We start from the raw sequence: 25143 nt of genomic DNA on the forward strand, positions 1-25143 counted from the left end.
TGTATTCCTCTATTGCTATTGTGGAGTTTTGGGGGCTTGCAATGTATAGAATCATGTCCTCAAATAGCAGCAGTTTCACCTCCTCTCTCCTGTATGGATACTCTCAATGTCCTTCTGCTGCCTTATATTGTTAGCTAGGACCTCCAGTATGATGTTGAAAAGAAGTGGGGACTAGGGGCATAGAAGATTACTATTCATCCTCCAGTGTGGTCTCCTGTTTAGTGGGTTGTTTTAGTTTTTCCTCCGTTGACTATGATATTGGCTATTGACTTTTCATAAATAGTTTGTATTAACTTGAGAAATTCCCTTCCGTTCCAATCTTCTTGAGTGTCTTAATTAGGAATGGGTGTTGGATGTTGTCAAATGGTTTTTCTGTATCTATTGATATTATCATGTGATTCTTACCCTTTTCTTATCAATGTGATGAATAATATTGGTGGACTTTTGGGTGTTAAACCTTCCCTGAATCCCTGGCATGAATTCCACCTGATCATGATAGACGATATGTTTTATATACTTTTGTATTCTCTTGGCCAATCTTTTGTTAAGGATTTTTGGACAATGTTCATTAGAGATACTGGTCTGTAGTTCTCTATTCCTGTGAGATCTTTGCCCTGTTTGAGTATCAAAGTTATACTGGTTTGTAGAATGAGTTTGTGAGTTTCCCATATTTTCCTCTGATCTGGAATTTGTGGAGGATCAGTATCAGCTCTTCTCTGAATGTTTGGTAGAATTCTCCTGGGAAGCCATCTGGCCCAGGAGTTTTTTTCGTTGGTAATTTCTGGATAATCATGTTTCTTCTTTTGCTATGAGTCTCTTGAGGTTCTTGGCCTCTATCTGTGATAATCTAGGGAGAGATCGTTTTTCCATGTATTTGTCTATGTATTCCACTTTGTTGAATTCATTATAATACAGACTTTCATAGTACTTTGTGATTTTCCTTTTAATCTCGTTGGGGTCCATTGGGATCTCCCTGGTTTCATCCCTCATCTTGGCTATCAATGTTTATTCCTTCCTTTCCTTGTTTAGGCTTGCCAGCTGATTGTCGATTCTGTTAATCCTTTCATAGAACCAGTTTTTACATTGTTCTCTTGTCTTCTCACTGGTTTTACTCTGCCCTGATTTTTATTATTTCTTTTTATTTTGCTATTGGAGAGGTTGTTCTGTTGACTCTGTTCTAGATGCTGGAGGTTTTTTGATAGTGTATCAATCATAAGTCTCTCCTTTTCATATATGCATCAATTACTATCAAACTTCCTCTGATAACTACTTTTGCTGTATCCCATATGTTTGGGTACGCTGTATTCACATTCTCATGTTTCTAGAAACTTTCTCATTTCCTCTCTAATCTGGGCCAGTGCCCATTTGTGTTGCAGATTGCTATTCATCCTCCAATTGTCTGCCCTTGTTTTTCTGGTCATCTTTTGCTGTTCTCCAGCTTTGTGGCATGGTGGTCCAAGGGATGTCTGAGTGCTCTCTGTGTATTTGAATTTACTCAGGCTTCACTTGTGTCCCAGTGTGTGGTGTATTTTCAAAAACGAGCTATGTACACTTTTAAAGAATGTGAATGTAGAATGATGATGGCAATGAAAAAAAAAGAAATGACAAGGTAATAATTTATAAATTATCAAGGGTTCATGGGGGAGGGGGGGAGGGAAATGAGGAGCTGATGCTAGGGGCTTAAGTGGAGAGCAAATGTTTTGAGAATGATGAGGGTAATGAATGTACAAATGTGCTTTACACAATTGATGTATGTATGGATTGTGATAAGAGTTGTATGAGCCCCTAATAAAATGATTTTTTAAAAAAATGTGAATGTTTTTGCAGTTGGATGGAGAGCTCTATAAATGTTTTTCAGGCCCTGTTGTCTAATTGTAGTGTTTAGTTATGTAGCCTCCTTGCTGAACTTCTTTCCCATTGATCTCTCTTCCGCTGATGGTGGTGTATTAAAATCACCTATTATGATTATTGTGTCTGATTTCTTTTTTCATCTTTTGAATAGTTTGATGAATTTTGCAGGTCTCTTGTTGGGCGTTTATTCATTTATTATGCTTTCTGGTTCCTGGTCTACTGCCCCTTTGAGTTTTATATAGTGCCCATACTTGTCTCGTGTTAGGGTTTGCACCTTGAGATTAAGTTTGTCTGAGATTAGGATTGCAGCACCTGATTTTTTAAAGTTGCCGTTGGCCTGGTATGTTTTCTGCCTACCTTTTATTCTGAGTCTATTTTTGTCTGAGAGCTTAAAATGTGTCTCTTGCAGGCAACAGATTGATGGGTTATGTTTTTGGAGTCAGTCTGTTAACGTTTTTCTTTTAATGGATGAGTTCAGGTGGTTGACATTCAGAGTCATTACTGTCATTGCTGTCATTTCGTACCCTTTGTGTTAGGTGTTTTCTTATCTGCCTTCATATCAGTGTGTCGTGTTTATGTGGTGGCCTTCATTCTTGCCTTCTTTCCCCTCTGAGGCAATGTTATTTTGGCAATTGTTTTCTGTATGGCGTAATTGACTTCTGGTTAGAGTTTCGTTATATGGAGGTCTCCTGCTTGTGTTGGGTGGGTGTTGGTCTTCTGACCACAGTGAGTTGGCAAGGATTTTCCACAGGGTTGGGTGTATTAGGGCGTATTCCTTTGAGCTTTTCCTTGTCCAGGAAGACTCTGACCCGGCCGTCTATCTTAACAGTCTGGTAGTGTAGAGGACTCTCAGGTTGGTGTTTTTTTTCCTTTCAGCTTTCAGAAGATGCTTCTCCACGCCCTCCTCCTCCTCATGGTATCTGCTGATAGGTCTGAGTACATTCTTCCATGAGTACCATTTTATGTGATTGCCTTTTTTTATCTTGCTGCTCTTAAAATTTTCTCTTTTCCTCCAGTTGAATAGCTGTATATACTCATGTATAAGCTGAGTTTTTCAGCACATTTTTAATGCAGTTTTTGTGGTAAAATTAGATGTCTTGGCTGATATTCAGGTTGGCTTATACTCCAGTATGTATAATTTAACTATTATGTGACTTTGTGAGTTCTTCCTGGGGTTTTGTCTAAGTGGTGTCCTCTCTGCTTCCTTTATGACTGTCTGATCCTCATTCATTAAGGTGGGGAAGTTGCTTCCAGGAATTCCCTGGGTAATTTAGCTGTAGACTTCTTTGTTGTGTCTTGTTCTGGAAGACCAATTATTCGAACATTGTTCCTCTTCATAGCATGTCATTGTTCTCAGGTTTTCTTCCGCCACTTTATCTTGTTTGACTGTCTTTCCCATTTGTTGATGTCTGCCTGATTGTCCTCGAGATTGCTGACATGATTCACCATCTCTTCTAGTCTGTTGGTGAGGTCTGTGGTCTTCTGTTTTGCTTCTGTTACCTCATCCATTAGTTCTTGTATGTCCTTTTGGTGTGTGGACTTTATATCCTCCATCTTGAACTTTATTTTCTCTATCATTGTGTCTTTATTCTGTGTTGCTTCCCTCATATCCTGTATTACTCCAAGGAGCACTCTGCAGATTTCTTTTTGTTGCAGATCAACGTCTGTTTCTTCTATGAGCGTTATTAGGTTATGATTTCTGCTGCTGTTTTGTTTTTCTTGTTTTCTTGTTGAGGGTGTTGAAGTATGTTGCTGTCTGCATGTTATTTTGGAAGAACTGGGCACCATAATCTTAGGAGACTGAGGTACTCTGATCTCTTTCTCTGTGTGACTGGAAGAGTGGTTTCAGGGGATACCTGTGGCCTAATATGGTGATGGGTTCGGCTGCGGTTTAGGCTTAGTGCCAAGGCTACTCAGTGCCCAGAGACAGTTTAGGGCCTGCCTTGGAGGGTGTACTGAGGCCCATGACTGTAGGTATGCTACTGGGCTGGGTTGGGGCAGGCCTGCAGCTTGGTCTTGGTCATGGTCTGAAATGTCTAAACTGGTAGAGCCAGTTTGTGGCTTTCACCCGCAGGCATTTCCTGTTTTCTTATATTAAAATCCTCGGCTATGCTGTTTAGATTTCTGCCAGTTTTGTTATACTAATATTATGCTAATAGATCAGGACCCAGTTTTGGAGGCTTACATTCAAAGTTACTCTAAAGGAACACAGCCTGAATTGTAATCATTTGCAAAAAAACTTTTTCTTTTTATAATGGGCTTGTGGGGTGTCCTGGTATTGGGGCTGTGCTGTGCTGATCCTCAGCGACAGGGGATGAAATTAGCCCAGTGATTTGGGGTCAACTGCACCTGAATTCTCCCTAGACTGTACTCCTGTGTCACTCCCGGCTCTCCCACACAGCTGTGTCATAGGTAAATATCCCAGGGGCTCCTCCGTTACTGCAAATTAGTGACTGATTATCTATTGTTACCCATTCTGGTGGGCACAGAGCTGGGGAGAGGGAAAGGGGATGGCCAATGTAGTAACTTCGTTACTGGCTGCGGAGGGAATGAAAGAGTGGGATGGATAGCAGAGAGGGGAACTCTGGTGTTAGGTCTGGAGGCTAGTTATCAGAGGCTCTGGCAAGCCTGGGATTATAACCACCTTTAGTCAGCATACTGGGCAATTTACTGCATGCTGCGAGTCTTGGAACTTGAGTGTAGGAAGGAGTGGCAGATGATGTTCCACTGGATCTGGTGAGGGATTAGCTGAGCACTCAGGCAGATGCAGTGCACTTAGAGTGTTTCAGTGAGTTCTTGAATCACTCCATGGGTGAAAATCACAGGGGGAGGTCTAAACCAGACCCATGTACACTGAATCTATTTTTAGCACCCAGACTCCTAATTTTGTCCTCCTTACTGATTAATTTTCTGATCTAACAACAGGAGCACCGGGGTGGGTGATACTGCCTGACCCCATTTTGACTCCCCTGTCTCAACATTTTTTTTTAAGTGTTAAAACATTTAATAAAATGAATTAAGGTAGTATTGATAATTGCTCTAAAACATCTTTATTGTTTGAGAGTTAATGAGAAGGGATTGAGTTGTAGAGTGTGATTAGATGTAAAAGTGCATGGTAATAGTCTTCATTATAGGATTTATTCTTTGAAATAGATAAATAAGCAAGGCTACCTAAATATTTATATTTAATAAATATTACTAATAAGCTTTCACTAAGTTGCTTTTTATTAATTTGGAAATTTTGATTTGAGAGAAACAAACATTCTCATTAAGCTAAAATCAGGTTTGTTGTTGAATTTGTTTATGTTAGATTCATTAACAAAAGTAGGTCCAATAATGAAGCTCTGAAACCTTCCATTGTCCAACCAGTTAAGTAAATCTTCATACTTGAGTTTTTTACTGGATAAATCACTGTGATTTTCCTAGGGCTTTTTGGTTTGGTTTGTTATATTTGAATAAATCTCTCTTGTAATGACTTTTTAAAGGGGGACATGTTTGTGTTGTGTGGTCTTTATTAATCAGGATTTTATTATTGTTATTTTCTGCTGTTTAATGAAGACTACTGGATAAAGCCTGGGGACCATGTAATGATGGATGTTTCTTGTCAAGATTGTTATTTAAGGATCCAGAATATCAGTGTCTTGGGTTTGGAACATAAAATGGATGTTGTGAAAAGTTTTTCCAAGACTGAAGAGTCATCTTCTGCGGGAAATGAAGCTGAACTCTGTAGTGCCCTAGCTAACCTTCAGACCAGCAAACCAGGCTCTGTAGAGCAGGTGTGTGTATTGGAATCTACGGAAATTGCTTTGCTTAATAACATCCCATATCATGAAGGCTTTAAAATGGCAATTAGGAAAGTGTTGGCTTCATTGACTCCAGAGAAACTGTTGCAGGCCATGGATACTCAAAGTGAAGAGATGAACTCCACAGGTGGGCAGAACGATAGATCTGTACAGAGTGCCCCTGACCCATACTATGTACTAGATGTGTCTGAAGGCTTCTCGATTCTGCCGATAATTGCTGGCACACTTGGACAGGTTAAACCTTACAGTTCTGTGGAAAAAGACCAACATCGCCTCACTCTCGACCTCATTTCTGAGGTGAATCACTTTCCTAAGGAAACACTTGAGTTTTGGCTGAGACACGTGGAGGATGAGTCTGCTATGCTGCAGAGGCCAAAGTCAGACAAGTTGTGGATCATAATCATATTGGATGTCATTGAACCATCTGGGCTTATACAGCAGGAAATTATGGAAAAAGCGGCAATATCCAGGTAAGGCACAAAATAGTAACTTTTTTTTTTTTAGCTCAAACCTTATTCATTCTTTTAGATCTTTAATGGCATAATGTAGAACTGAATCAGGATATTGTCCCTCAGCATTGCTCTCTAGGTCCTGTGAACGCATGGCTTTTCCTGTTTATGTGCTTATCCTTAGTGATTTCCCCCAAGCCAGACCTCCTTCATGGTAGATATTTTGGGGTTAATCTGCCAACATATAATAAGGGAAAAGTAGAGATCTTTAAGAACAGTTAAAAACTTAGGAGTAAGGAAAATTCAAATTCAATCTTATGATATAAGAAACACACAGACATAGCATGCTTACATGGTATGCTGCTGGGGTGAGCATGTCTGGCCTACGGGCCATATAAGACTCTTGAACCCATCAATAACAGATAACAACATCACACTCTTCATCGGAGATGAGCAATTCGAACCATCACATTAGGAATGAGTTAATTAAATGCTTGGCCAAATATAGCAGGCTAATTTTATTTTTTTAATTTTGTATGGCCCATGAATGATGTATAAATATCCAAATGGCCCTTTGCAGAAAAAAAAGGTTCCCCACCCTTTTTTGAAGCAAAGTGCTTTTTACAAACAGATTGTTGTAGCCTACAGTCTGTTCCCAGAAAAAAACCAACCCAGACCACCGAGAAGTTCAAAAGAAAAAGTTTTATTACCTGCGTAGGGACTGTCAGCCCTCTTGAGAGGAGACTGAGCAGTAGCCTAGTTTTCAAAGGATTTTAGACTTTTGCAATGTGCAGGTGTGCAAGCAAGCAGAGTACAGAAGCAGGATATTACGGTTAGCCGTTCTTCGTGAAACAGTGACTACTCTTAGCCTTCTGAGCATACATTTCCTTTGGTACAGTTCATTGCACTTGTCAGCACAGCTTGCCTCCCTAATATCAGCTAGTTCATTTATAGTTCATAATGGCTTCTTTAAGCTCAAAATGACTTCACTCTTGTTCAGTCTGTTTAAGCTTTTCCTAAAGCTGCTACAAGATCACAGTCTTATTCAATCTAAAAGTCTCTATTTTGTAAAACAATTTTCTTCCTAAAAAGCATTTTGCCTTCAGTTTAGATTGAGGTGAACTTGATTCTAATATTTAATAATAAAGCAAATTTGATTGAACCTTAAAGCCCATCAGTTACGCTATTCAGACCTGAAAAGGGGGCAATATTTTACACTAGCGGGTTTAAGGAAATGTACTATGAATTAAAATTTTGGGGGTATAGCAGTTAGTCTGTGAGGTTTAGAGAAACAAAATCAGTGACACTCATGTATGCATAAGAACTTTTTATCAAGGCATAATTTATATCAAGGGGTCCCAGCTCAGTTTTAATTAAAGTCCATCAGCATGATGCTGGCCAAAGCACTCTTCAGATTGACATAGCTGCACGCCGATGATGGAGAAACATGAAGCAGGATGCTGGAGGTCACAGGCTGGTGAGTACAAAGTCGGTGGATGCAAGGTCAGTGGGAAGACAGTAGGGGAGTAGCTCCTAGGCTTAGAGACACTTGCAAAGAAGGCTCTGAAAAGCTAAGCCCCACCAAGTGTCTTGAGTGCTCAGGACATTCTAAGGTGAAGAGACTTGCCTAGGGGGTTGTTGACAGATTGAAGGAAAAAAGGAAAAAAGAAACTCTTTGGAGTTTTGAATTTTGAACTAAAGGTTTTTGTCAGAAGATGGAAAAAATTTGAAAGCATGAAGAAAACTCCTGACTAGGACTGAACATTAAAGGGAGCCTGTGGGCAACATAAATGCTTGCTAGGTGACCATCTGGATCCTCTGTTGAATGGAAGTGGGAGAAATGCAGCAATAAAGACATGGATTGAGTCTGGCCATTAACACCCATGAACCTGGTTCACAGGGACTAAAGGAGAAGATTAGAGCTGTTGACTGGTCTGAGTTCATGACCTAGCTCAGGGGGTAGGGTTATTGAGAAACTTGTGATGGGGTCCATGGTCTAAAGGCAAGGCAGCCAATGGGCACCCTGGTGAGGTTAAGTGAGGCAGCCTACAATGAGATGACTAGAATCTGACCAAATGAAGAGAAGACTTTTGAGTCTGTGAACTGGTGCATATTGCTGCTGACTTTATGGACTGCCTGTTCTGATTTGACTTTACTTATGGATGCAGACTCACAAGGTTCCAACTGGAATGAAGATTCTTCACATGAAAGAATGATTGTCTCTTCAGAACACTGGGTTGATATAAGTGGGCAATAGAGATATTAGATACCCCAAATGGGGCACTTAAAGGCATTAAGTGGCTGGCTTACAAACTTTCATAGGTGGGGGAATATATTCATAGGATTAAGATGTAGTATTCATTTAACTGAAATTGTTAAGTATAGAATATTATGGTTAAATGACCTTTGGCACATATTGAGTTTTACACATTTTAGTTTTCTCCTGTTAGGTACAGATAATGATTTTATTATTTTTGTTAAAAATTATTTATGGCTAAAGAATTGTGTAAAAGTGTAAGGTTGACAAGGGGTAGTCTGTGGTAGTTACATAAAATCTAGTGTCAACTTGCAAAGGGGTGGAATCTAGCCTGTCAATCAGGTTGCTGCTTGATCTCATCTGGAGGTGCCACAGAGATAAATTACCCACCGTGGGCCAGATACATACAGACTCTGTGTTTGGTCTTCCTGCTGACAAGACACATGGGGCTGCTCTGAAAGTCAGCTTGAGCTTGAGGAGCCACATGGAGATCCCTGGCAGTGCTGAGCTGTTTCCACTACCACCGGATCCACAAGACTTTCCACCCACTGGCATTTGGCATCATTGCATGTGTTTCATAAGTCTGAAAATTATAGATTGGTGACAGACATATGCAGTAATATCGGACTTATGGACTTGATCTGGATTGGGCTGGGCTGTTTCCTCAATATTCAGTTGCTCTTGTATACATAGCTCTTTTTTATACACATGAGTGTCTATGAATTTCTCTAGTCAACTCAGACTAACACAGGGCTATATATCGTATTAGTTTGTGGTTCGTGGGTGTTCTTTATCCAGTCCTAAGCTTTCACATTTAGCTTCTTGTACCTATAGTTCCTATTTGGTTCAACCACTCGTAATCTTGAGTTCAACTAGATAGTCAAATTGATAGTCACATTCAGTACTGCCTTCCCTCTTTGTGGTACAGGACAAGTAACGACCTATTTTGAGCTATCTGGTAACTGTGTTTGGCTTGCTCCTCCTCCTTGGTTTCTTATCCACTCGTAATGAGTAAGCCCGTGGAGGGTGATACATTAAGACTGTATAAATGCCCTTTTAGCATCTAATGCCTGTTTCTAAAGACATATTTATCCAGCGGGTTAAGTTATTCTTCTGAAATACATCAGCAGTCACTTTCTGCTTGACTTGGGACGTTATTTGCTGTGGTTTACCATTCCAAATTACTCAGAGTTCAGTAGACTACTTGAATACAATCTGTAGCTCCCTAGTTCATCCTCTTATTTGCATTTATAAAATGTAGGCAGTCAAATATTCTTAAAATATTTTTTCTTTTTTGAGGTGTTTGCTACAATCTGGAGGCAAAATCTTCCCTCAGTATGTGGTGATGTTGGGGTTACTTGTGGAATCACAGGTACTGGTAGAAGAGAGTGCTGTCCAAGGAAAAGAACGTACCCTTGGCGTAAATGTAGCGCCTTTCATTAACCAGTTTCAAGTAAGTGTCTAGAACCAGTAGACTGTTTCCTTGTCTGCCTTTTCTCTTGTTCTGTCCAGTCACTGTGTTAGGTGGATTGGGATGATAGTTTTCTAGAGAAAAGGAATTGTAGTAAAACCCTCCTAAGGGTTAGAATATATGAGAAGTCTTGTCACATCTTTTGGATATATGGGGTATATCTCTTTTTCCTGTCTAACCTGGAAAGAGAGTTACCATGTACTTTTTTTTTTTTTTTAACCATGTACTCTTAAGAGGAAAATAGCAGGAAGATCAGGTTGTGTAATGAGGTGGGGGTGAATACATTAGGACATCAGTAGCATGTACAGTTAATCCTTGAACAACACAGTTTTAAACTGTGCAGGTCCCTATACATGCATTTATTTTTTAAAAGGCCATGTGATGCTAATCATTAGTCCATTTCACTAGTAAATTTTGTATCCCAATAAAAAGGGCTCTCTCATGATTTTCATAGTTTTTAGTGCAGCATCGTCCAGCTTGAATACCAGGGGACCATTTGAAGTTGTATTTAGTGATGCTAGAAGTGCTCTCAAGAAGCAACGTCATGACATTATAAGACAAAGTTGAGGGGAGGTAGGGGAAAAATGAAGACCTGATGCCGGGGGCTTAAGTGGAGAGCAAATGTTTTGAGAATGAGGGCAATGAATGTACAAATGTGCTTTACACAATTGATGTGTGTATGGATTGTGATGAGTCATTTGAGCCCCTAATAAAATGATTAAAAAACAATGTGCTCGGAGGGCAATGAATGCACAAATGTGCTTTACACAATTGATGTATGTATGTATGGATTGTGATAAGAGTTCTATGAGCCCCTAATAAAATGATTTTTTAAAAAAGTTGAATTGTTAGATATGTATATACCATAGATTGAGGTCCATAGCTGCAGTTGCCCACCATTTCAAGAGAACATGAATCCAGCAGTAAGGGCCATTATTTAAAAAAAAAAAAATCCAACCTAAAGCCAAGCTCAACGTCATAGAGTCAATTCTGACTCATGGCAACCCTGTAGGACAGGGTGGGATGACTCTGGGTTTCCAAAGATGTAACTCTCTACAAGAGTAACAAACCCTGTCTTATTCTTGGAGGGCCATGTAGTTTTTGAACTGCTGACCTTGCAGGTCACAGCTCAGTGTGTAACCACTGTGCCACCAGGGTTCCTGTTGTTGAAAAGAAAAGGGAATTCATGGTGTCATCACTGCAGCTAAAGCAGGAAGTGTGAAAACGTTGCACCTTTTGGTGAAGTTCCTTTTTATCTGGTATTGAAAATGCGGCTTTTACGTGGGTGTTTATACTTTATATACAAAGTATGTGTTAGCTGAGTAGTTTGTTTTTGGTAAAGCTTCCCATCAATAGTAGGGTAATTAAATTGAAAAGCCTTAAGTTCTATGTGGGTTTCCAACTGCAAAAGCGTTGGTGCTCCTACTGCCATGGCATTGAAGGGTTAACTGTAGATGGTATATAAAGCCATAGATTGGATGAATCCATCTTGAAGGTGTGGAGAAAAAGGGATGAACACTGAGCTTCAGAGAACTCAAAGAGGTTGGGGATAGAGAAGAAATTGGCAAGGATGACAGGCTAGGCAGAGAAATGAATCCAGTGGTGATAGCTTGGGGGGTGCGTGGAGCTGTGTAAAGATTTTTGTGCAGGTCCAGAGGGGCGCTATATCGGCGTCTAGAGCGTCTTCCAGTGACTGATATATGATAGGAATAAAAGGCCTAAGAATTCATGGAGCTGGTGTTGGGGTCATTTTGATTTTTAATGGGTAGAGGAGGTTAGATGCATTCAAGTGAGTGATGCCTTCAGGTGGTGAGATTGGATATAGAGGTAACCTATTTGATCATGAAAGTTAGCATTTGAGAAGGCTAAAAGTTAATAGAATATTTCCATTGGTCCTCAGATTGATGGAGCACTATTGCAGTGGTTATTTTTTTGGACAATATTTGGGGACTTAAAAAAATCATTTTATTGGGGGGTCTCATAACATTCCATACAAGCATATTTGTATATATGTTGCCATCATTATTTTTCTAACATTTACTTTGTATTTGAGCCCTTGGTATCAGCTTTTTCCCCCTCCCTTCCTACCGCCTCCCACCCTTGTGATCCTTTGATAAATTATAAATTGTTTTCATATCTTAGCCCGACCACTATCTCCCTTCACCCATGTTTCTGTTGCTCATCCCCCTGGGTGGTGGTGATTATGCATCAATCATTGTGATTGGTTCCCCCTTCTTCCCCTTTCCCCTCCACCTTTCCCCTATCTATCCTCCTTTTATCGCTACTCCCATTTCTGTTCCTGAGGGGTTTATCTGACGTGGATTCTCTGTGTTGTGAACTCTTATCTCTCTACCAGTTTACATGTTCCAGTCTAGTCAGAACTGAAAGGCAGGACTGGGAATCACTGTGTTAGTCTAGGTACATTAGAGAAACAAATCCACAGCAACTCATGTATAAGAGAGTTTTATAGAAAGGTTAAGTGCACAAGAAAACATCCCAACCCAGTGCTGCCCTAGCCCACAAGTCCAACGTTAACCCATATGTCCAACATTAACCAATCCACAAAGTCCTCCTCCATCTCACAAAACACACACTATGATGCCGACTGCAGGAGGAAAGCCGAATCAGTGACTATGTAAGCATCTCAGTGCTGGCAGGGGTCTCCACACGGCTGCTCCAGCACCCAGGGCTGCATAGGGGTAGGTCCAAGTAGCTTCTCCGGGATGTCTTGCAGGAAATGAACCTTGCTAGCTGAAGCAGGAACTGCCTAAGGCAGCTGCACCCTGGTCCGACCATCACAAAGCAAGAGATCCTAGAACTAGAAAGACAAGGCTCACTGAGCCATTTATCCCCCGGCCCTTCAATTAACTCAACATGTGTTTATCGGCCAGGTTGGCACAATACACTAACTCCAATCACGATAGTGGGGGGTGAGGAAGCCTCAAATAACCAAAGGAATGTTGTTTCATTGGTGCTATACTGCACCCTGGTTGACTCATCCCTTCCTTGTGACCCTTCTGTGAGGGGATGTCCCATTGTCTACAGAAGGGTTTTAGGTCTTTGCTTTGACCCACCTTGTTCTCAACAATATACTTTTTTTTTCTTTGGGGTCTTCTGGTGCCTGTTACCAGCTTCCTTCAACACCTCGTGGGCTTTGTTGCTTCTCTACTAGATGGCTGCTTGCTTAATCCTAAGCCTTTAAGACACCAAATGCTTTATCTTTTGATAGCTGGGCACCTGGGCACCATCAGCATTCCTCACATTTGCTTATGCATCCATTTTGTCTTTGTGTTGGAAAGGTGAGCATCACAGAATGCCAGGAACACAGTATTCTTGCATTGAGGAAGGGCTTGAGCAGAGGTGCAAAGTTCGTCCACCACAATGTATTGCCATATAAAAATATGTACATAGACCAATACCTCTATTTTATGGATTAATATATTTACATAAAGGCACATCTGTGTTTATACTTCTATCCACAGCTTCCTAGATTTTTCCTGTTTCTTTTCAGCTTCCTCCTGTACTTGGGGACTTATTCCAGATTGGTGTCCTGAGCATTGGTCTTTTTTAAAGTTCCTCAGATGATTTTAGTAGGTACTCAAGGCTAATAACAACTATCTTTTAGAAATAAGCTTACTTTCGAAGTTAAATCCACTATGATGATGTTTGGATTAATTTAGCATCCTTTCTTAAAAATTCAACAATACTATACTCTTTGCTTAGTTCATTCTCCACATCTAAGCAAGTGCTTAAACTTGCCTAAACTTTGTTGTTTGTTCTCCCTTTAACTGGATTAATGACAGTCCTTATGCTTTGAGGTTAATGTGGGAATTAATGGAGTAATAGATATAAAAAGCCCTGTATAATACTGAACCAAGAAAAAGCAAATACTTCCTAAGTGCTTGAATAAGCCTCAGAGTGGATAAAGATGAAAAGTTCTAACTTCCTCTAGGTACCGATACGTGTATTTTTGGACCTATCTTCACTGCCCTGTATTCCTTTAAGCAAGCCTGTGGAACTGTTAAGACTAGATTTAATGACTCCATATTTAAACACCTCCAGCAGAGAAGTAAAGGTAAGAACGTGCAAAGTGGTTAATTTTGTTATATCCAGAATAATTTCTTATACTAATTAATACTTAATATGTTTTAGCCAATTTCTTTGAAGATTAAATATTTCCAGGGGGAAAGAAAGGGGGAGGGCTTAAATAAATAGTAATATTGGTGGACATTGATTTGAATAAGTATATATCTTTCTGAAATCGTATATGTGAAATTGACTAAAATGAAGACTTAGTTATGCACGTTTCCATGATGTCTTAATTTCCACAGGTACACATTTGTAAATCTGGGAAAGTGACCGCCATTCCATTTTGGTATCACATGTACCTCGATGACGATATTAGGTTGGACACATCAAGTGAAACCTCCCACTGGAAGCAGGCTGCGGTGGTTTTAGAGAAGCCCATCCAGGTGGAAATGGGAGAGGAGCTTGTCCTCAACGTCCAGCACCACAAAAGTAACGTCAGCATTACTGTGATGCAGTGACTAGCTGTGTCATGAGAATCTGTCTAGGATAAGCAGCAAGTGAAAATTCTCCTGACTTCAGTCAATGAAGTTGTAATCATAAAATGGGGTATAAAAACTTAATCCCTTGTAATTACAAAAGTTTTAAAAAATGACATGAAAACTTAAAGGATCCTAAATGAAAATAAAAATATTGCTGTAAGAAGACATTTTAGACAATAATTATTTTTCAAATCAGGAGACTTTATTAATTTGTATTACCTGTTCTTACTGTAGATGAAATTTTGTTAACACTTGGCTGAACACTCTAAAGCTAAAGAGAAGGGTTTCTAGCGTTTTCCCTCATTATTGCAACACTTTCATTTTTTCAGGTGTCTGGCAAATTTGTAATTTGAAATACCCAAAAGTAGCCTTCCATTGCCCAAAGGATATGGTTATTTGTAAATTTCAAGCTTGCTTCCTGTATTCAGATCTCTGATTTTGTTTGGGAAATACCAACTTGAAATAAGACTTTAATTTTAAACTATAAGCTAAATGGAATAGAGAGTTAAGAAGTCTGCTTTAGCCAAGAAAATTAATAAGTTGATCATAAAACAAAATTTAAAAGTTTATTTAATGCATTAGGGGAATGAAATTGTCTAATTTTTACAGACTTTTGAAGTGGTAATAAAATGCGTATGCCTTGTATATACAGTGGCATTTTAAGCAGGGCACAATAAAGCAGGAGTCCTCTCTTCCTTCCACTAGTCCTAACCTCCGGAAGTTACTTAGCTTTATTTTCAACAGAAATGTTTGGTCTCCCATGAACACAATAAAGACTTTGTACTTTAGTGTGAATCAGTATGTACATATGTGTTTGTATGTATAAATATACGAAGCAAAGGGTTTTGAGAAGCAATATGCACCCTTGCTATTTGTGACAATTTCTTTTTTCATTGTAAAATCAGAAACACAATCCAGTTATTGGCAATGAAAGAAGCAACATCCTAAACAATAATTGTCTCCTAAATACCACCTATTTGTCTTCTGGCTGTGGATCATTATAAAATCAGAAACACAATCCAGTTATTGGCAATGAAAGAAGCAACATCCTAAACAATAATTGTCTCCTAAATACCACCTATTTGTCTTCTGCTGTGGATTAGTAATCATGAAAACTTAACAAGAACACTGAGCCAAGATTGGTGTTTGCTGTCATCTTTTAATAGCACCAAGTAAAAGTAGACTACATTTCCATCATAAGTTTCTTATTTATTTGGTCATCTACCCAGTTTATTCTTTAATCTCAAAGCTATGGATAACCTATTAGCCATGTTCCAAATACCACTTTTAGATACTTCCATGTTATACGGTGAATAAGATTACTTCCTAGACATTTCTCCTAATAAGAATGTAAGCTAAGATACATTTCATGAGCTCCTAGATATTTTTCGTTATGGGAACTGCAGGGAGGCATGAAAACAGGATGACGACAGCTTACGTAACTGCCGAGTCATTTTGAATCGTGGCCCAGCCAAGTTGCTTCTCATCTCAGCACTCATTAGTACCGGACATAGGTGGAAAATCACCCGGTTTATTTTACTAATGTTGTAAGTTGAACTATCAGACAAGATAGTAGGTAAGCGAAGAGTCAGTGTGGTTCTGTAACTTGTGCAGTGCCCCACTCCCTTTTCCTAAACTTTTTTTTATTACTAATCTGGAAATTTTGGTTGAAACATTAAGGGCGTATGTTTTAAAGAATGAGAGACATAAAATGTTGCGAAAATAAATGATAAATTCTTATTTATTGAAAGACATCCAGTTGAGAAGTAGAGAAATAATTGTTAGCTTATATGGCACATGATGAAGTCCCACTAACTCATGTTTGGGAATTATGCTTTCTGTTATTCCAAAGCACTGAATTCATGCAGCAGTGGTAGAAAGCTTGGTTTTTTTTTTTTAAATGTCCATCTGCTTGATGAAGCGATGTTAACACCAGGAATATTTAATTGGAGTCATTTTCTACCATGTGAGTATGTGATATTCTATTATAAAACAAAGACTAAGTCTAGGAAATTTAGACTAACATATAAAACATAATTATTTATGTTCAATAGTTGTACTTGGCTTTCACCTATCTTCATGTTGAAATTTTCCATCATTTATGGCTTGTCCCAAGCACAAACTCCTGAGCAACGGGATACCAGGTAATGGAATCGCATGGTAACAGCACAGCTTGCTTGTGCACACAGTTCAAGAGGCCACAGATTTATCCGGAAGTTCCTTTTTCTCTCCTGTGGAGTCATTAAACATCTCATCGGGTACCTTAGCTGCAGTAGGGGTAGTCTGAGGGGTCACAGTGTGTCCAAATCCTTGGTAGTGACCCATGGGTGAAGATGGCATGGACGAAGCAACTGAAATGGCATCCTGTGATGACGACGATAATAAGCTTGTATGTTCGTTTTGATCTTGATCCTCAGGGAAAAATTTTTTCCTAGGATGCCCCATGACTGTCCTTCCTTTAAGGTAATAGAAAAGTTTCCATATTAGCCACGAAAAATGTTTACCATTAAAAACACACTTCTATAAATAAGCGCCTCCATCTCCAACCCCAATTTGAAGAGCCTGTGGCGCAGTGGTTACCTGTTGGATTGATTACTAACCACAAGGCCGGCAGCTCAAAACCACCAGCCACTTCATGGGAGAAAGGTGAGGCCTTTTATTCCCATAAAGCGTTCGAGCCTCGGGAATCCCGAGGCAGCCCTGCCCTGTGCTGTAGAGTTGCTGTGAGTCAGAATCAACACGATGGCAATGAAAGACGGCTTTAGAGTCCTTCCAGTAACTAAAATGAGTATTAAAAATAAATCACCTACACATTTAAAAGAATTAAATGGTTGGTACTTACCAACGTGTCTTACTTGTTCAGAAATATCATCTCTAATATCTGAGACATCCCACATGGCAAGAAAAGAATCAAAGCACGAGCCTTCCTCTGCTTCCTGGACGTAGGGTTTGTACGAGAAGGTGTAGTGATGCGCAATAGCAGCGAGGAACATCTCGATGCAGATGATGAAGTCCTACAACAACAAGCAGCATCGCTGGCTTGCACCTAGAGTGCTAAGTACAGGGAGCGCGCTCTCTATCCGTTTCAATGAACACCAACAGCTTGGTTTCCAGAAAGAAATATATATATATTTTCACTTTCTCAGTTATTTACCCCAAGTGAGTAACTTTGATGTATGGAGGAATCGGAGGAAAGACAAGATAGCGAGACTAGAGCTAGATGACCTCTATCATAAAAGCCCAAACCAGGCGTTCTCAACGCACTGCCGAGGACTGCCAGGAGAGATGCAGAAACAGGGACTGAGGAATAATAAAATTCAGGTTCCATTCCACTACTGGCTCTGCTACAAATTGTTAGGATCAATTGCTCCAGGTTTCAAGTTTCCTCCTCTATCAAATAAGGGTGTTAGTCCCACCGCCCTCATGCCAGGGTTGGTGTTGGTAATGTAGCAGTCAAGTTGAAGAGTTCAGAAAGCACTACTTACCTGGAGTCCTGTAGCCACAGCTTCCACAGTTTGCCATTCCCAAGTATGTTTTTCAGAAATAACGCCAACTTTTACCAACAAAGCAATAACTACTGCTTGCCTATATGTTAGGAAAAGGTAAACGCCAAATCTATATCAAGCATAAAATGAGCAGTTGTTTTACAAATATGCCATTTTAAGTAGTTAAGCCCCACTGCGAGCTGTGGGCCACCACCACCACCACCACCACCCTGCCTTCACAGCATTTAAAGTTGACACATTTTCCATTAGGAGACATGGGGATATTCATTAGCTCTCAGATGAACTTTCCTAGGGCAGTTTCGTTTTTTATTGCTCATTTTATTAGGGGCTCGTACAGCTCTGATCATAATCCACATATACATCTGTTGTGTCAAGCACATTTGTACATATGTTGCCATCATTTTCAAAATATTTTCTACTTGAGTCTAGGGCAATTTGTGAGATAAATTTTGATGATATATTTTAACAGCATCTTTTTCTGCTTTGAAAATATGTACAAATAAAGTTTTTCCTATACAGAGACACAACCTAACAAAATGAACTAAAGGACTGATACTCAAATGTTTATTATGTAAGTTATTACTCAGCATTCTTAAAGGCAACTATTTTGAAACCAGCCTTTTTTGAAGTACTGAATCTAGAGACAGACAAGAAAAGGTCAAATTCTATGATGTGGAGTCATATAGAAACATTTTAAGCAAATCTAGGGAAATAATTAAAACTGAACAATGACACGCTTCAGAATTCCGTATTCAAGAAAATTCCGCGTTGCTTATAATGATGAAAATTTTAGGAATAACCTAAGTGACAATAGTAGATTGGTTACAATGTTACATCCACACAATAGAGAACGTTAAACAAAAAACCGTTAATTATGTTCTCTTTATACTGAATATATAGGGGCTATATTGTTGAGCTACGAAAGTTTTATAGTGTGAAACCATTTTGTAGATTTTGCTTAAGGTGCTTGCATGGAAACGCTATTCTTCGTGGGTCAGATTTCAGAAATTTTTCTTTTCTTGTATTACTGATTTTTGATAAATGTGTTCTATTTGTTTCTAGTGCTCCCACTCCTTTACAAAGACCACATACAGTTTTGTTTCTGTTTTGAAAGAATACAGTCGACCAGAACCCAGAAGGGCTAAAGCAGTGGTTCTCAACCTGTGATTGCAACCTCTTTGGGGGTCGAACAGCCCTTTCACAGAAGTTGCCTAAGACCATCGGAAAACACATAAATATTTAACAATATATAATTACATGTTGTTTTGTGATTAATCACTATGCTTTAATTATGTTCAATTTATAACAATGAAAATATTTCCTGCATATCAGGTATTTACATTATGATTCACAACAGTAGCAAAATTAGTTATGAAGTAGCAACAAAAATAATTGCATGGTTGGGGATCACCACAACATGAGCTGTATTAAAGGGTCATGGCATTAGGAAGGTTGAGAACCACTGGGCTAAAGGGTTACATTTTTTTAAAGGCAGGCAGACATTTTGGAACAGCTGGCTAGTACGAAGGGTTAATGCACTCTGCTGTTAACAGGAAGGCTGATGGTTTGATCCAACAAGTCAGACCAGCAAACTGGCTCCAAAACCTATAGTGCAAACCCTGTGGTGGAGCTCCATTGAGGAGGAGCGCAGCTCTTACTCTAGTGTACATGCGGTTGCTGTAGAGTTCATCAATAGAAACTGAGTTGTAGAGACATTAATGACTTTGAAACGCCTCCCTACTAAACAGTTGTATTGCATGTTAAAAAATGAGAATACTTGAGAGCAACACTCACCAAAAAGAAACAAAAACGACGAGCTTTACACAGAGAAATTTGCCGACAGGTTGGATGGGACTCAGCTCTTCCTTCAGCACTTTATAAAACAGCAGCAGACAATACATGGCAAACTAGAAGCAAACAAGATGAGCATTTAATTTCTGTCAACAATAATGTGGTACTAGACATAAACGATTATACAGCAATGTAAAATTTTCCTTAGGCCTTCTGAAATGCTATTTAGATTAGCAATGAACATGTGTGTACTACAGATGAATATATATACTATATGAAATTTTTTCAGTAGAGATGTTTTATAACATATTAATACTTCCCTAAAAATGTTTTTAAGTGTTCACTTACAATGGCCAAATAAATTAATGATTGATGTTGATGTTAATGGAAGAAAAGGCTTTTCATTCAACCAAATTTAAAATCTATCTGCTTAGTAATTATCACTGGTTTTACCAAGGTGTAAGCTTATTAATGTACCTGTCCTACATAATATTACATAACACTAAATATGAATTTCAATAAAATTATGACCATGAAATCTGAAAGAATTGGGAATATTTTTTCTTTTTTTTTAAATCATTTTATTAGGGGCTCATACAACTCTTATCACAATCCATACATACATCAATTGTGTAAAGCACATTTGTACATTCATTGCCCTCATCATTCTCAAAACATTTGCTCTCCACTTAAGCCCCTGGCATCAGCTCCTCATTTCCCCCCCTCCCTCTCCCCTCCCCTACTGGAAATATTTTCTTAAAAGGCAGTATGAATTTATTTTCTATATTAAATGCTTATGAGATAAATTACTTTGAGAAATCACTTTTAGAAATAACCTGGTATAGTGCTGACTAGCAGTGAGCATTTTTCTATGCTTATTTTATTCCATTAAAATGTAAAATGCTCATTTACATTACTTTAGAATATGAAGATAGGGAGGATAGTTATTCCTACTCCCCATCATTCAATTATTTTCTATACATTTACTGTTCTAGATTTAATAGCTATCACTATATCAACTACATGATGATTTTATTGCCCGATAATTATGTATTTATACTTAATATTCCGCACTGTTTCCTATGTTTCATAAGAATTATTTTTAATTTTAAATAATAGTATGGCATTTTGACCAGAATATACTTAACCTGTCTCATCACTGAGCTTTTAGGATACTTTTGGAAGCTTTTGTTATTAGAAAAAATACAGGTTTTGTATACAACGATATTCAGTTCCAGAAATGGAATTACTGGTTCCAAAGAGTATTACTATGTGTGGAAGTGTTATAAAGCTTAATACCAAGTGTGTATGCAATTACACCTAACTAATATTTTAATATCATTAAAGTTTTTAAAGAGAAAAAAAAGCAAATTCTTTTAGGATCAGATACCTCTAGAGAATTTCAGTTTGCATACCTTTTATTAAAGACCTTGGCATTCTCAATTTTTCTTTAATTCCTAATGATGGCAGAGAAATTTATTTTTATTCAAACCTTGTAACTGTTACATACCTAAGATAGGGCTTTCTCTCTGTTCTGTACTGTTTTTATTTATGACATACCCACACAGCAGGGGGCCAGTGAGGACCAGAAACAAGAATGACTAACAGGTCAAGGTAAGTCACCAAGGCAAACTGGATTCCACCATGGATATAGAAGGGAATGAGTCCCTGGGTCTGAGGGCTCATGACCAGTTATCAGGGACACTAAGGGTCAAATGGTTTAATCCTACTTTGGTGAGGGGTAGCTGGGGTTTAAAAGCTTCTGAGTGGTCTCTTTCCACTTGCGAGGGTTGGGGGGAGGATCAATATGACGAAGTCCAGGAAGGAAAAGAATATTTGGAAACTGGTAGCAATTGTACAATACTGCATGATGTGATTGAACTATGGAATGACATGTATTAACTCCTAATTAATGAGAAAGTCAAAGAGGCAAGGAAACAATCAGTCCAAAGGGATAATGAGCCACAGGAACCCCAGCATCCACAAGCATGTTGTCTAAAGAGCACGGCTACCACTGACTGTTTGGAAAGTCACAAAGGGGTCCTCGGTAAGACGAGAGAAATGTGGAAAAGAACTCAAAATCATTGATGTGATTAGAAATGGAAACTGGTGGAAATGCCAATACTCCGGCCCTTAGACATCCTGTACGCCTGGAAACAGTCACCCCTGTAGCTCAGCTTTCAGCCAAACAATCGGCCTATTAAGTGAATACTATCCCTGGGAAGGCACATACACATTCGAACGATCAACCACAGGATGTCAGAAGGACATGTGTGTGTCCCCAGAGACAGGGCCTAGAGATGGGGGCACAGGAAAGAAAGGCACAGGGCAAAAGTGGGCCGAGTTGTTACACCGTGAGGATTACAATCAATTTCACAAAACAAAGGTGTATGAATTGGTGGGTAGAAAACCAATTTATACTCACTCAAATCATAATTTTAAAAAAAGGTTTTTAAATATCAAATAGTTAAAGACATTATGTCTTTATATACAACAGGACTTTAAAAAGGGTTGTGGGAAAACTCCATTATCTTTTCATTTTCTATTTCCATGAACTTTATTGAAGCCACCTCACATTTATAAAGATAAAAGGTTTTATCAAATTCTTCCTGTGATTTAATTTCAAGATTACAAAATTAAAATTTATTACAAAGATTTTCAATAAGAAAATGCAGTTACTTGTACTAATTTAAAATGTAAGAAATTTAAGAAAAATTAATACTCACCAATTGTGACATATTATTTATTATAACCAAGTAAGTCCAAGCATTTGAAAAGCTAAAGTTTCCTTCATCGTATACATCAAGCAGCTCACAGATTCTAAACAAAAAAATGAAGCAATTAGACAACTTTGGTTGTTGTATGCTGCTGAGCACGGCAAGCCTATGCGGCAAAGCAGGCCTGCCTCAGAGGGTGGGTTTCTGATGCTGAATCTTTACAGGCGCAGATTGACAAGTCTATTCACCTGTGTGATTTCGAACTGCCAACCTTTTGGCTAGCAGTCAGGTGCTTAGCCACTGCATCACCAAAGCTCCTTAACTTTATAATTAACCAAATCAAAATGAGTTTTAGAATATAGCATGGTCCAAGATCAAACACACTGTTGTCAAGTGGATTCTGACTCAAAGCGATCCCTAAATGGCAGTAGTGCTGCTCTCTGGGGTTTCCGAGAGAGTAAACCTTTATGGGAACAGATAGCCTCATCTTTCTCCCAACGTTAAATTGGTGGGTTTGAACCACAGACGTTGTAGGATGCAGTCAGGGCTCATTGCATGGACTCAACTCACTACCGTGGAGTCAATGCTGACTCATAGCAACCCCCGTGGGTTTCCAAGACTGTAACGGTTTACGGGAGTAGAAGGTCCAATCTTTCTCCCATGGAGCTGCTGGTGACTTTGAACTACTGACCATGCAGATTGCGGCCCAGTGCTTAACCACTACACCACCACAGCAATACTTAAAAGTTAAGACATAGTTCATTGTTCCTTTGGTGGCCACCTGATTTGAGTCACAGAGCAGATTAAAAAATTACTAAAATGTTTTCCCCCCTAAAAATGGGTAATTAGTATAGTTTTAAAAATTATGCTGCCTAATTTTCAAAAGCTCAAATTCTACAAACAGATCATACAAGTCTATAACTACAGCTGCATTTTCCCCCTTAACTTTTTGTTGGAGATAAATTTTACAATGATCCAGATGTACTTAAGTAGATTATACCTTAGTATCAATTCACATGTTTACCCAGTTTTTAAAGTGCAGAAATAGAAAGCATGCTTTCAATAAAGAAGTGAATTAGTCTTTGTTCTAAGGGCAAATAGTTGCTAATTCTAAGGATAACTTATTTGGCAACTTAAAGCATCAAGAACTGAAGGCTTCCTTGTCTTTTCCCTTCTTGCTTTGTGGACACAGAGCACCGTGGTTATGATTGACTAAGAGACGAAGTATGCAACCGACTTGCTTTATATCATTTGATGTTCTTGAGCTTTTAGGAAAGTTTTGCTTTAATGATACCCCACCATTTTACTTCAAGTTCCAAGATTTGATGGGAGTTTTTAAAAAGAAAAAAGATGACTTCTTTATTGAACAGTGCTCATATTACAAATAAAATTATGTACTTCACTACAGTAGCATTCTTGAACTTCATGAAACAGATGTTTCTATAAAGCTGTGTGAACATTAGCATTTGAACATTTTAGGCTCTAGGAAGGTTATGTTACTCAGAAGACTCCTGCGGTGATTCTTTGCTGTGAATGGTCACCTTATTTGAAGACAGCAGGAGATCTATATAGTGTACTTTTCTATGGTAGAAAAGACCTGCATCGTGGAAAGGTAAATTATGCTCTTTATGTTTTCCTACTCAGATGTTGCAACATAAAAAATAACAGCGTGAGGATTTTTTTAAATGGCCATTTGAATTCTGTATACTTACAAAGCAACGATGGTGGTGAATGGTCTGACAACCGTATACTGTAATACACCCAGTTTGCATCTAAATAGCAGTACTCTGAAGAAGAAAAGGCACTTAGAATTCCAAAGACTCATCTACACAGCATTGTTTTCTCTACAACTTTCAACTTAAGGCCAGTTTGCAGATGATGTCATTATTAAGTACAAGTCTTAGAATTGAGTCATTCTGAATGTCAGTCAGGGACAAATGCGGAGAGGAGCAAATCAGTGATCTAAATACAGTTTTTGCCATTTTCTGTTTTATTTACTAAACATGGTAATAAGTCTGAGTATCTATTTTAGCAACAAGAGCTCCTAAAAGGCCCTCCCTTTGTATAATCTCAAGTTTCTGAAGTGTAGCACAGAGCAAAAATGAAAGCAGATGCATGTGTAATTCGGAAAGAAAAGTGAGACGCAAACAAAGTACGAATGATCTGGTGTACGTGAATATATGTACGTATTTAGAAAATATTACTTACATTTAGGAGGCTGCTTTAAGTTTAGTGTTTAAATATCATTCTAGGGAGTCTCATGGACGAGAAACTCAGAATGGACAAAGCAAAGATCCTGCATAAAAAGTGTTGGCTCTCTTACGGGGCTCCCTCAGTGTGGGGAAAGATTCACAAAAGAAAAACAAAGCCAGCAAAGGACAACTAAAAAAAAAAAGTCTTGTGAGCCTGTATAAGCCCACTTTAAAAAGCCAAAATTAAAAGAAAAAAGCTCAAATTCTCTGGGGGACAAATGTCTGGTAGTGCACTGTTTAAGCACTTTCCTGCAAACTGCAATGTTGGCTGTCCAAAGCCACCAGCCTCTCTGTAAAAGGAAGATGTGCAGTCTGCTTCCATTTGGAGCAGTTTACTCTTCCTCACAGGGTCACTTCTGACTCAGTGGCAACAGGCTTTTGTTTTAACCGTAGCACTCGTTATCTGTGCTCTATATTATGCATGTCCTAAGTTAAAGACTCCACCGCGTCTGAGAGTATTGGGGGACTGGCCTTCATC

The 25143-nt window shown here is 38.8% G+C and overlaps 2 protein-coding genes across 3 annotated transcripts in view; one reads left to right on the forward strand and one right to left on the reverse strand.

Moving 5' to 3' along the window:
- Nucleotides 1-15536, forward strand: part of PRMT9 (protein arginine methyltransferase 9) — a 35893-nt gene extending 20357 nt beyond the window's left edge. For both annotated transcript variants that reach the window (XM_004708755.2, XM_045295795.1), the window contains 4 exons: nucleotides 5410-6124; nucleotides 9660-9813; nucleotides 13784-13906; nucleotides 14163-15536. In XM_004708755.2, the coding sequence (XP_004708812.1) occupies nucleotides 5410-6124; nucleotides 9660-9813; nucleotides 13784-13906; nucleotides 14163-14378 (1208 nt within the window). In that variant the 3' untranslated portion in view covers nucleotides 14379-15536. The remainder of the gene's footprint in view (nucleotides 1-5409; nucleotides 6125-9659; nucleotides 9814-13783; nucleotides 13907-14162) is intronic.
- A 586-nt stretch (nucleotides 15537-16122) lies between these two features.
- The window catches only part of TMEM184C (transmembrane protein 184C), a 30190-nt gene continuing 21169 nt past the window's right edge, over nucleotides 16123-25143 (reverse strand). The window contains exons 5-10 of the mRNA XM_004708754.3: nucleotides 24126-24200; nucleotides 22423-22516; nucleotides 19700-19812; nucleotides 17885-17984; nucleotides 17242-17413; nucleotides 16123-16855 (exon numbers count right to left, since the gene is read on the reverse strand). Of these exons, the coding sequence (XP_004708811.1) occupies nucleotides 16590-16855; nucleotides 17242-17413; nucleotides 17885-17984; nucleotides 19700-19812; nucleotides 22423-22516; nucleotides 24126-24200 (820 nt within the window). The 3' untranslated portion in view covers nucleotides 16123-16589. The remainder of the gene's footprint in view (nucleotides 16856-17241; nucleotides 17414-17884; nucleotides 17985-19699; nucleotides 19813-22422; nucleotides 22517-24125; nucleotides 24201-25143) is intronic.

The sequence above is a fragment of the Echinops telfairi genome, unplaced genomic scaffold (genome assembly GCF_000313985.2).
Source record: "Echinops telfairi isolate 266 unplaced genomic scaffold, ASM31398v2 ScPeMD7_5868;HRSCAF=6743_1, whole genome shotgun sequence".
Classification (NCBI taxonomy): domain Eukaryota; kingdom Metazoa; phylum Chordata; class Mammalia; order Afrosoricida; family Tenrecidae; genus Echinops; species Echinops telfairi.